The sequence below is a fragment of the Cebidichthys violaceus genome, unplaced genomic scaffold, assembly GCF_023349555.1.
Source record: "Cebidichthys violaceus isolate CVI_PGR_0920_01 unplaced genomic scaffold, fCebVio1.0.p SCAF_94, whole genome shotgun sequence".
Taxonomy (NCBI): Eukaryota; Metazoa; Chordata; class Actinopteri; order Perciformes; family Stichaeidae; genus Cebidichthys; species Cebidichthys violaceus.
In genome coordinates, this window is record NW_027176980.1 from 319,332 (window position 1) to 332,580 (window position 13,249).

Genomic DNA, 13,249 nt, shown 5'->3' on the forward strand with positions numbered 1-13,249 from the left:
ATCCCCTTATCGTCCCTTTATAACAGCCACATCACTTACTATGTCAACAAATAGCTGCGAGGACAGATCTGGTTAATATGCACAGAGGGAACATTAGGCTTGACAACAAGGAAGAAAAGTTTGAGTTGAGCAACCGTGCTTTTCCCTCCATCAGAGTAATTCTGCTGATGTGACCTTCACAACTTCTCACCCACAGTTCAGCGCTCCATTTATCCTCTACCTTGTCTTCCTCCTGAATCATTCAATTGCAAAGTGAACTGAAGTGTGCACTGAAAAACTCCGGATGTGCATGACTGTGGTCGGTCATCACTGATGTTAACACGCTCACTGCGGTTATTCAAATGCGCCATCTATTACGCTGTCTGCTTGTATCGCGCAAGAACAGTGACGCTGAGCAGAAACATGTGCTCGACACTGTTGAAAGACAAGGAAGCCAAGGAAGTTTTCCGAGGGTTTCCTTTTGGTAATGAATGCAACCGTGACTGAGATGGGGGTAGAGGAAGAAGGAAATAATGTGCCGAACAAACTTCAGACTCTAAGATCCAGTTACAAGCTACCTTTTGGCACAAACAATACAGTGTTCGCAGCAAAGTTGACGGTTGAAAACTGTGAAGTGATAAAAAGAACAGGTTGTGAATTCTTCCTCAAATATCCCCTCCTCTTTAATTCCATGAGACAATTCCTGATGTTTCCAATTATGGCTGCCACAGTCGAAGAGATAACAGTTCACAAGACCAGTCATGCCACAACATGTCAAAAATAGCACTCAACAGTGAAAGTCGACTGCGCAAGATGTCAGCCTTAGAGCAATGCGGTCCTGACAAAAGCCACGAGCGACCCACGTGAACGGCCCGATTTCAAAACCTCTACATCAACCGTCCATCGCGGCCTCTCATCCTCGCTCGAGGGAACAACCCGATCACGTGGAAAACCTAATCCAGCCGCCCTCCGGATAGAGACGCGCACGGGGACAGCGCAACGCTTGAGATGACCCCACGCTCGTAAAACAGATATCCATTCGCACAGGCACGAGGCAATTGAAAGAGCCAGAACACACACACACACACACACACACACACACACACACACGTACAGCGACACCACAACAAGATGAATGCGCTTTTTAAACGTTGTGTTTCTTCGCATCTCAAAGGACGGGGGAAATCAAGCATTTGGAATTTGCTCCAGATGTCATTTACGCCACCGGACGACTTATAATGTGACAGAAGGGGAATCAAATCAACTAAAAAAGAAAACACACACCCTTTATGCTATATATTTATGTTTTAATTACACACACTAAATCCTGTTTAAGTAAATATAATTAAGCCTCTGGGGGACATTGCATTCAGACCGGGTGTGAGGGCTGAATCCACAGCTCCATGAAAATGTTTGAGAAAGACGAGGTTGCTCTGCAAAACCCCAAAACGAAACTATTTTATTTTTACATACAACTAAACAATTTAGTCTACAACATGTCATAAAATAGTGGAAAATGCCCATTACGATGTTCAAGAGCACACAGTGACCATAGCGCTAAACACAACCCCCTCAAGGCTGTTCAATTAACGATGACACAAAACAGAGAAACCAGAAAATCACATTTGAGAAGCAGAAAATGGTTTGCTTATTTTTTTTGTTGCTTTGTTTTAATAAATAAATTCTACGTTGGTCACGGGTTTTAAATCAGCGGTGCGATTTGAAAAACACAGAAGTGTCTCCGTTGTTCAGTATTTACTACGTTTAAGAAGACACTGCGTCCACATCTACAAATATACAACGGACATCACGTCGACTACAGTCATCATGCTATTCAGAACTAATAGATGACGGCTCCAGTTACCCCAAAAACACAACTTAAAGCCGACCAGTGAGGGCCACCACCTGTTCCCCTGATCCTCACACATTACCACCACCATCACCACCACCACCACCACCACCTCCCCGTCAACTGGTATCCTTCCTTTCAAACTTCAAACTGCTGTCATCACTCAAAATGAGTAGTAAGCGACGGCCGTGTTTCTCGATCCTCCTGGATTTAAATGCAGCCTTTTTCGACGGTCACTCGTTGGAAAAAGTTCTGTCGCGCCCGTAAAACATGGAGTCCCACAAGGTTCTGTTTTGGGCCCTCTTTTATTCCTGATTTACATGCTTCCTCTCGGCCAGATCTCAAATTCGTAAATCAACCGAGCCTCATCTGACCCACGCCTCCCTATCGCTCTCTGACTGATTGCTTAACACCAAAACTTGGATGCAGCCCAACGCTCCAGTACCTCCATCTTATCACCGAAGCCTTGGCGACGTGTTTGACAATCGGCTCTAATTTGTTTCACGTATTAATTTAGAGTTGTTTCCCCGGAGATGCCTCCAGGCTAAAAACTCTCTGTATTGAGTATCAGCGAGTTCACGAGTCGACGCACCAAACGGATGTCACATTATCATATAATTGATCATTTACGCTACACAGGAACAACAACATGTGTCGCTTGCTACACGATCTAAACATCCTGCCCGAGCATGTGCAACTGTCATGGGGGGGGGGAAAAAAAAAAAGCAAGATGGCTCCACTTGTTACTACTACTTTCCTCATCGGCTCCGGAAGCAGCGGTTGTGTTTATTCCGGTGCGGCGATAACCAAAGTCAGCAATTTAGCGACATCCCACCAGTAAAACTGCAACGTTTATGGACATCTGTAATATCAATAACATTACCGAAACCCCTTATTCTTCCATCTTCACACTGCTGCTGAATTAAGTCCTTTCTGAAGCAGAACAATTGGTTTACTCCTTCGTTACCTCCAGGTTCCGATTACCGTAACGCCGTTTCCTTCGGTCTCATGTTTCACTACTAAACTTCCGTATTTGTTCAAAACTGCTCTGCCCGTATTTTCTCACACGTCAACATATAACTCCGATCTCGCTAAACCTACGCCGGCTTCCTGTTTTGATTCCCCGTTGACTACAGAATCCTCACGCCCCAACGTGCAAAGCTGTTCACGGCTCTGCGCCCCCATTATCTCCCGCCCACCTTGCACTAATAGCCTTCCCCACTCTCCAGCAACCAACGGCTGCAATAGCAAAACCTACGGACGACAGATCATCTGTTGAATTCTGATCTTAAGTACATGTTGCAAAATGTGCACCAAGTAGGAAATAGGGAGTCACTTGAGACACCAGCCTCGGAGTTGAGAGGAAGGAAGAAAACAAAAAAAGAGAGTTTTTTTTTCCATGTGAAGTGCTGGAAATTGCCTCTGAAGAAAGTTTCACTGTTCACACTTCCTGCCAAGCCACAGAACACACCCCAGCAGGCCTGGCTCCGGCCGTGCTCTGCATCCATGTGACACCGATTTCCCCACCAATGTTCGCATTCACATGACACCCTCTCACGGCACTCTGTGTACAGAGACAAGCCCGAACCAACGTCTAATAAATTACTGAACCGATCCAACCGGTCATTTCAAACTGGCACGCCAGGTTGAAAAAAAAAAAGAAAAAAGAAAAGGCCTGCGGGAGTTTTCTAACTGACAGACCTCAGCGTGTCGCGGTTAATGGCGCGGAGATCTAAGACTTTGTTTCTGAATTCTGCCCGAGTGTTTTTTCCTGTCACCCGCTCGATGTTCTGAGAGCTCTGTCACTCACTCATCTTGACACATTTTTTCAGAGGAGGACCTGCCTGCTTTGACAAAGGGTCACAATAGCATTTGGCACGCAGCCGCTGTTTTTCCTCTGGATCTGCAACAGCACACCGATCATCACGCTGCTGCAGAAAAAAAAAAAAAAAAGATGTCAAATGCTCAGGCACGAGGCCCGACCTCCGTGACAGAGGCAAATCCTGTAACCCAAACCATGTCCGCTTTGTTGCTTTTATGGATTCGGCATGCCGCTTTATTTCTGGAAAAGAAAAATGAAAAACTGCAACATTTTAGGCTGTGACTCTCTAAAGAAAACAGCTTGGGGAACCCGTGAGTTTGATTGCATTTTCTGCCAGGAACTTCGTCGCTTAAACGAAGTTCTAAGAAACAACGTCGCATCAGCAGAGACCACCTCACGGAAGCGTTCTTGCATCCGCTTAACCACAACGCGACACTTTCTTAAGCATCTGTAGAAAAACCCCAACACTGCTGCACAACCTTGGTTCTGGAAGGTTCTTCTCTTGACTATTTCCTGCTCTGACCTGGACGGTGCAGATGAGGCCAAAAGTCCCGCTTCTGAGATCAAACGGGGGGGGGGAAGCTCTTTAATTTGTTTGTTGGCTATTTTCATTAGAGACGAGACGTTCAATTTGTATTCTCTGCCGTTACAGGTCGTTTTTTTTTTCTTAGCTATTTGGTCGAGTTATAAAACCTTGAAAAAGGTATTTCCAGTATTCTACAAATGAATGCGAAACACAAAAAGCATTCAGACTTCCCACAAGGCACGGGAAACAACATGACATAACCAAACCAAAAGAATTTAGTTTTACCAGCACCATGTGACCCACTTCAACCACACACAACCTTTTGAGAGAAAACGGCAGAACTGATTCCGCTGCTTAATGCCAGCATTGGTACCCAAGACACCCAAGCGGTTTGAGATGTTTTCATTGAACGTTGCAGCCACAAACAAATTCTTGAAGGTCGGGAACACCGAGCCTGTAGTTGAGCCGACGCACGATAACGTGGCGGTGATGCATCTCGGTGAGTGAAGCGTGAATCACGGGGGGGGGGGGGGTCTGTTTGATGTGCGGCACTGACAAACGAGCCCTAATCCACGAAAATATCTGTCGACGATTAGAAAGCGTCAGTAACTGAAAGTCTAGCGAGCAAACGTGGCTTTGAAATGAGAGGGAGGAAGTGATTCATTCATTTTTAACAATCAAATTTGCTTTAAACGCAAAGAGTGTAATTCTGACACATCGGAGCACCCTCCTCGCCCCAACGCCCCCACCTCCTGCCGCGTGACATAATCAATCTAATGATGCAGAGCGCCTCATCGCCTTCTGGCCTACCACCTATATTTGCATCTTTCGAAAAAAAAAAAAAAATTCTGAAACGATGAAGAAGATTTCCTGAAATAAAGAAAGAAATAAAAAACAAATCTCCTCGTCGTCGTGTTGCACGCCGGTCCCCTGAGCAGATAAAGAGGGCACAACAAGGTAAATCAAGCCAGACATTATGTGAGCAGTTGGCCCGTGGATTTACAGCCCGTGTCAAGAGGTCGACACCTCCGGCTGGACAACGCACACTCCAGCTGCTCGTCACCTTCGGCCAGCCACCCGGATGACCCACAGTCCTGAGTGACTGGCGTCTCTGACACTGTGCAGGCGTCAGAAAACGAGCGCTCCCTACTGGTGACGAGACGTCCTGTGGAGGTGGAGACGTGCTCTCTCTCTCTCTCTCTCTCACACTTTCTCTCTCTCACACTTTCTCTCCCGCTCTCACACACACACACACACACACACACACACACACACACACACACTCTCATACATGCACCTCGTGTGCCACAGCTAATCCGTTTTAGTCGTCCCCTCCGTTGGAGCGTTTCCAAAACCTTTACGATATCTGGGTTATTACAAAGACACCGAGAGACAAGTCCTGAACATCGTCCCCCACGGATTCACGAGCCGTCTGCACAGACCAGGGCATCCCTGGTGCACGTTCACTACAGACGTGTTCTACGTGCGACTACGTGACGGTGGGAGAAAAGCAGTAAATAAAAGATGAAAGGTGTCGGCTGATGCAGCCAGGCACAACTTATACTGTGGAACTTCATTAAAAAAACATAAAGGGAGAGTCTGCTGCGAATATGATTAACAGCAGCAGGGATGCAGAGATGCCCACCCTTCCTCCAGGAAACTTCAAAGACTTTTATTCCCAGATGCACCCACACACACACGCACACGCACACACACACACACACACACGCACACACACACACACACACACACACACACACACACACACACACACACACACCCTGATAAATCATTATTATTATATTTCATTTCTTATCTGTTTAAGTCATCGAAAAGGTGCTGGAATTGCCATTCAGAGTGAGGCAGAGTGCGTTCATGTGCTCAGAGGAAGATATGTTTGTTCTCACTTAAAACACAGTAAGTGTGCTTAAAAAAAAAGAAGCTTTGTTTAAGAGTAGTTGGTTGCCTTAAGGTGACCAGCTGCTGGTATGGATCAAACCTTTCATGAAGAACTTTACCACAGTCATAAAAATAAAAAAAATTAAAAAAAAAAGGACAGCAGCTGTTAGAAATTAAATGATCGCCTTTTCCTTTGATTCTCTTTGCTAAAAGAATAATAATATAGAGCAGCTTTGAAAGAAGCTATTTGTCGTCAATTTGTACTTTTTTTTCTTTTTTTTTTCTTTTCGGGGTCAGCCAAGATAATAATGGTGTCAATGCTCCCGGTCACGGAGCCTAAACTGGCCCCGCAGCGCTCCCTCACTGAACACACAGACGGATGAAACGCGCGTAGTTGAAGTCTCCAGATGGACAATGATCTGTTCCACCGTACACATACGGGACATACGGGAATATATATATATATATATATATATATATATATATATATATATATATATATATATATATATATATATATATATATATATATATCCACAGACGCACAGCCTGACAGCCTGACCTCGCAGTTTACCTGATTAACGCCGGCCTAATTTACCCGCCTGTGACTTGTGCCAGGCTGCAAAGGTGGATCAGGCATGTCTGTTCTCCACAGTGAAACAAATAAACATGTATATATGTATATATATTAAAAAAAAAAATCGGTGTAACGTGAGTCTCTAATCCTGTACCACATCCCTGATTACAAATCATTTCAAGAATAACTAACTGAATAAGCACGCGGGGACAGTCTGGCGTGTATTGATCGGAGAGGGGGGGGGGGGAGGCATCGGGAGCGCGCCGCTCTTTACAACGGAATAAGGAAGGCGTGGACCCGCACTGTATAAACTCAGGACAGGTGGAGCTTTTTTTTTTTTAAAAGCCACAAACTGCATGAAGGAAAGCAGGTTTGACGGCTCGGTAATTAAGCCACGCCACAAGAAAGGAAGTGTCGGAACAGATCGGATCCCGCTGGCTCTTACATTTCCATTTAATTCTGACAAAACAGCTCGTGGAGCCCATCTCTCTTAAAGCCAAATGCACAGCCTGATGCGAATTAAGAGGAAAAACAAATAAAGAAAAAAAGGTTAAACTACTCGTTTGACAGGTTAAGTTTGACGGCTGCAACGTGTCCAGCTGCCCTGCGTCACGCTGCAGCGCAGAACCCGTTTATTTCCTCAAGTAGAAGGAAAACAAACAGAGGAGAAACAAACAGAAACAATCACTTACTTTTGGCTTCTTCATATGGAACGACAGGAGTAAATCCAGTGTGAGCGAAAGCCTATTTTATTTTACTTCTACGGGGAGGAAAGGGGTTGTCATCATCCTGTGTGCACATATCCAATGCTTAAGTCAGCGCAGTATCCGAGCAGAGGAGAAACAAAGCCCCAAAGAGGAAGAAGAAGAAGAAGAAGAAGAAGAAGAAGAAGAAGAAGAGGAGGAGGAGGAGGAGGAGGAGGAGGAGGAGGAGGAGGAGGAGGAATAAGAAGAACGGCAAATAATGTTTAAATCAAACTTTCAACCTTTGCAACCTGCAGGCTAACGGCGTGTGGCATCTAGCCCATCTATCTACAACATAGATCCAGACTCTGAGGGCTCGCAGCGGTGGAGCGGGACAGCGCGCGGAGGGAGGGGGTTAAGCTTTTATAATGATGCGTAAAGAGCAGCCAAAGAGCCGCCCTCTGACGAGCCGCGGTGTGAAGAGGGTTCGCTCCGAAACCGCGGCCGCCAAGTGTAAACAGATCTAGATCAGACATGAAAGCGGGTTCACAGCTCCTCCGTTGCTGGTTGACTTTAATTGCATAATACATTTTTTTACGAGGCATTTAACCCATTAAGTGCCCATAACGTTTGACGTTTGGGCTAATCACGTTAGGGTTAGGGTTTTTTGTGGTTGTTGGTTTTCTTTTCCGACTTGGAATGATGTCCTGTTCTCAAATTCAAATGGGCAAATGCCTTTATTGGCGTGGAAGTCTTTCAAGAACCCTGTTGCCAAAGCAACAAAATACAAAAAAATTCACAATAAAAGTAATATGAACATTAACACAACATTAGGATTCATGTGTATTTGTGATGGCATTCAGTATATCCTGTGCATATATTTGGATACCATACATTTCAACACATCATATCACTGTGTGTGTGTGTGTGTGTATTTCATATTCATCAGGTTGTGGCATGTTGATACATATTTGGCAGCAAGCATGGATGGATTGCTGAACGGGCCTCTGGCCAAGGCCCAGGGGCCCAATGTGTCAGGGGGACCCCTGGCCTTCACCTACGAAATGACCTCAGAATGACAACAAAGTAACATACAACGATCACGAAAAGATGTCAAAGGCACCAAAACAACTACAGAGAGATACGAAACAGCTGCAGAGAGACACCAAGAGACTCACGACGACTATACAAGAAGGGGCAAAACAACCACAAAGAAACACAAAACGATTACAGATAAACCCAAAACAACCACAGAGACTCAATGTGATCACAAATAAACAAATAAACGATGACAAAGAGACACGAAACGACTACAAAGAGACACAAAACAACGACAAAGAGACACAAAACAACTACAAAGAGACATCAATCAACTACAAAATGATGCAAAACAGCTGCAAGGAGACACAAAGAGACAACAATTAGGATGAGTGGCAAAACAAACACAAATATACTATAGATATCATAAATAGATCATAGCCAATCATTGAGAATAATGTGTCATCTTTGCAGACGATACAAATTTATTTTCCTCTGGAAAAGTTTAAAGGATTTTTTTTTGTTTTCCATTAAAAGGGAGCTGGAGATCATTAAAACTTTGTTTGATTTTATTAAATTGTGTCTTAATATAAAGAACAATGTTCAGAGCTAAAACAATACATGAGTGTAAATATGATTTGAGAGATGTTTGTAAGCTTTCCGTACAAAAAGCTAAAAAAAGGGATTAAATGGAGATTTGTTTTATTGTCGGGGTTAAATTATGGACGTAAACATAAATATACATAAACATAAACAAATTACATGAATGTAAGAATGTTTTACTCATTTTTGGTTTTCAAAAGTATTTTTTATAAAGCTATTTTTGAAGGTGACAAGTGTGAATTAGTCTTTTCTTTATTTTATTAATATTAATTAATATTAATATATTATTAATTGATAAGAAAGTAGGATATATATAAGCATTATGCTTCTGCCTATGCCTTTTCAGTCATATTGTATACTAGATTGTATATAGGCTATAGACCACAAAAGACCACAAAAAGACACAAAACAACTGCAAAAAGACACAAAACAACTGCAAAGAGACACAAAACGACTGCAAAAACACAAAACGACTGCAAAGAGACACAAAACGACTGCAAAGAGACACAAAACAACTGCAAAGAGACACAAACGACTGCAAAGACACAAAACGACTGCAAAGAGACACAAAACAACTGCAAAAAGATACAAAACGACTGCAAAGAGACACAAAACAACTGCAAAAAGACACAAAACGACTGCAAAAAGACACAAAACGACTGCAAAGAGACACAAAACGACTGCAAAGACACAAAACGACTGCAAAGAGACACAAAACAACTGCAAAGAGACACAAAACGACTGCAAAGAGACACAAAACAACTGCAAAAAGACACAAAACGACTGCAAAGAGACACAAAACGACTGCAAAGAGACACACACAACATAATACAAAAGGGGGACAAAACAACCACAGACAAATATATACAAAAAGATTAAAACAACGACAAATTGACAACAAAGAGACACATTAAAACAACAAAAAAGAGGCTAAACAACTACAGTCCGTGTCTTTTATGCACATCTTGCGACAACATTGACAACACATTGACATTTAGTCACGTCACTCGTTAGTCACTGGACTCATTTGACATCTGCTAGTCCCGGTAAGTCTTTAGTCAGTGAAGTTAACACAAACCAAACATTGTTTTTTTGTTGCCTCATTGTTAACTTCCTGTCAAGACAAAGTGTGAAGTTTATTTTGAAAAGACCCTATGCTTGTCACGAGTGTGCGTTGACCACAAAGACACATCCATAAGTGATGCTGGAGGGATACGTAGTGCGTCATAGTCTGGTATGCGATGCAGTGGGGTGAGAGTGTGCTGCCTGTGGCCGGGGGCCCATTGTCTCAGAGTACTTTCTTTAAATTATGGGTATTAAGGGTATTATTTGAAATTACTGGGTTGTCAAAGTAAACGCTCCTTTCTTCATTGCAGTAGGAGGGAGAGCCTTTCTGTTCCAGCCTCACCTGTTGACCACATTTTCTGTTTTTTCCTCTGGTTGCCACGAGGTTTTGTGTTTTCCCGTTGACATTGCCAGTTTGTGGTCAATACTCGGCCAGGGACCCGCCTCCGCCTCATCTCTGTTTTAATGACCTTGTCTCCTGCGGAATTACGTTCCCTAACAACTAGACGGCACTCTCAATTACGCTTCGAGGGAATTCTGTTTTTTTTTTTTTTTCTTTCCCGGAAAAAACGTGGTTGACATGAATTGAAACAAAAGACAACAAAACATCAGGGGCTTTGGCTTAAAAATGCCTGAGAAATTGAAACGTAACAAAAAACAACAACAATGTACTTGATTATGTTGAGGCAAATTTTTTTTTTACTTTGTGCACAAACAGCGGTCTCCTGTGAAAGCCCTGAGTTCTCTGACCCATCCACCACCCCGACCTCCTCCTACACAGACCTCAACAGACTCCCTTTGAAGCTTCATTTGTGATATGCAAAAAAAAAAAAAAGTAAAAGTGATCCGCAACAACACACCTCTTAAAGGTAATTGTTGCGTTCCCCGTTTAGGGTCCGGGGGAAAGACAGCCAAGGGCAACAGATTGGACGACACGCTCACAATGAAAGCGACTGAAAGCGACTCTTCCCAAAAAGGAAGGCAGCGCAACGACTAGCGTCCTAATTCAGAGGACGGCATAATAGGGCCAACTAATAGGTCACACTACCAGCCTCGAGCTGAGAAAACACCAAACTCGCCCCACACACACACACACACACACACACACACACACACACACACACACACACACACACACAGCTTGGCAGAGACAAAGCTCTCTCCAGGTAAGTTATATTCCAGACCCTGATTAAAACCACCGGCCTGCATCCACCTCACTTCAGCTGCAAGGGTCGGGGAAAAGAGAGGACAGAGCAGACAGAAAAAAACCCCACAAGGCACATAACATTACAGGCTGAGACAACACTCTGTCCGAGTGGGTTTTTCTTTACATCGTGTCGTAATTCAGTTTCCTCTGATTGGCGTTTTTGCTGTGTGACTGAGAGGGGGGGGGGGGTCAGTTAGCCTCAGCACCAACTGATGCACGGGACTCTTCTCTTTTGTCCCGGGCTCTCGGCAGGCAACACCGATGCGCGACTAACCCGAGTCACTGCAGTTGTTTTCAAGCCGCATCCTCGCCCATGCACAGGATGCAGGCTTTGGTATATTCTAATGTACCAAGGCTACAGGTACAAGGTCACCCCCCCCCCCCCCCGCCACGTACGTGTGCTCTAAGGTTGCACCGCATGAAGCGCCATCGCAAAACCAAGTGGAAGTGGGTTAAATACAACTTTTAAACACCGAGTCTACGTCGTGGAGTCCGGGCCGGATTTGGAGACGGCAGTCCTGGAGTGACCTGCAGGCTGTGGACTCATCTCTCTGACCTGTTTAAACAAAAGTTATGACCACAAACCGCCGTCGCCACAATGCAACAATTTTGTCACCTTCCTGTCTGTGTGTATTACATACTATATGTGTGTATTCAACCTCCTCCGATGATGCACGAGCAGCGACTTTTACTCCGTGTTGCGTTGTTTTGTGTGAAATCAGCGCGCAGTCGACACGTAGCTCTGCTGCCTTCTTCTTCTTCTTCTTCTTCTTCTTTTTATTAATGTGGTTAAATAACAGTCAAATGAAAGATTACAGAGTGTCAAATGAAACTGACGTATTGCCTCGAAACCACAAAATCGTGCCCTTGTTCTGTGTGTGTAACCTAGTGAATGACTCAGTAACCGAACTGAGTCAAAGTGTGAGTCACAGTATCGATAACAAAAAAACCCAAAAAAACACGGGTAATTTCACAATAAACTGACTAAATACAGCAGCTGCGAAAGCCAAAAAACCTTAATCGAGTTATGTGACACGTCGGCTTATATTCAACCATAGCAGAGAAAAAACAAACAGCTTCGTACACACACTTATCTCATCTGTCTTCGAGATTATTATCCGGAATGTCATAGCTGTATGTTTAATAAATAAGCCAGTAATTGGGCATTTTTGAGGTGAGGTCAATTTGTTGCATGTGATGTTTTCTACAAGAGGCCTCTGTGTCCGTGTGACGCTCGCTGTAGTGACATGATGGCGGGATTTTACTTTCACGGGTCTGTTATTTGTGATCGTTGCTTAATGTCGATTTCACAGTGGCCTGATTGTTTTCAATGGCATTTCCTGTTGCTGTTGGGGGTCACGCGCTTTGCGTTGCATGTGACGTTTGGTTTTGTCCAAAACGTTAAGGAACACCATTTTTAATTTATTCCATTTCCAGCGTCGAAACGTGTATCTTCATTTTGCATTTTCTTGAAATAATTTGTCATCATATATTGCCTTAAAGATAAGATATATTACAGTCACAGATGATATGTTTGGTAAATATCTATAAAAACACAGAGACAAAGTTAAGATCAGCATCATTATGATTCCTCATAATGATTTCTGATTCTCTTCTATTCCTCCTGTCGAGGTTCTATTAGCAGCGCCTGAGGGGTGAACGCCTCTAATGATAGGATCACTAACGCATCTGTTTGAGCTTGAAGGAACAAACCCAGATCACTTACCCCCCCCCCCCCACCCTGGGTGCTCCTCTGCCGGTCCTGTCACCACCTGCATGTCGGGAGTCTCATGTCAGGTCATCCGCACATATTTCGAGCCCAGTAAGCTTTTTTTTTTTTTGCGGCATGGGTGCAAAACATTTGCACAACACTTTCGACGCATTGCAGAGAAATAATAGGATTAACAATCAGAGGCATAGTTGTTCACTGAATGGGCAACTCCTAAACCCCGAGACGCGAACCACCCCACCCTCGCAGAGCCGCCGTCTGACGGGCCTCCT

The 13,249-nt window shown here is 43.9% G+C and overlaps 1 protein-coding gene across 2 annotated transcripts in view; it reads right to left on the reverse strand.

Moving 5' to 3' along the window:
- Window positions 1-7,719, reverse strand: part of kitlga (kit ligand a) — a 32,405-nt gene extending 24,686 nt beyond the window's left edge. Inside the window, exons 1-2 of one of the 2 annotated variants that reach the window (XM_068704537.1) lie at window positions 7,638-7,716; window positions 7,345-7,441 (exon numbers count right to left, since the gene is read on the reverse strand). In XM_068704537.1, the coding sequence (XP_068560638.1) occupies window positions 7,345-7,359 (15 nt within the window). In that variant the 5' untranslated portion in view covers window positions 7,360-7,441; window positions 7,638-7,716. Of the gene's footprint in view, window positions 1-7,344 lie in introns of both variants that reach the window. The other variant, XM_068704535.1, reaches the window with a different exon arrangement.
- Window positions 7,720-13,249: the final 5,530 nt, after the last annotated feature.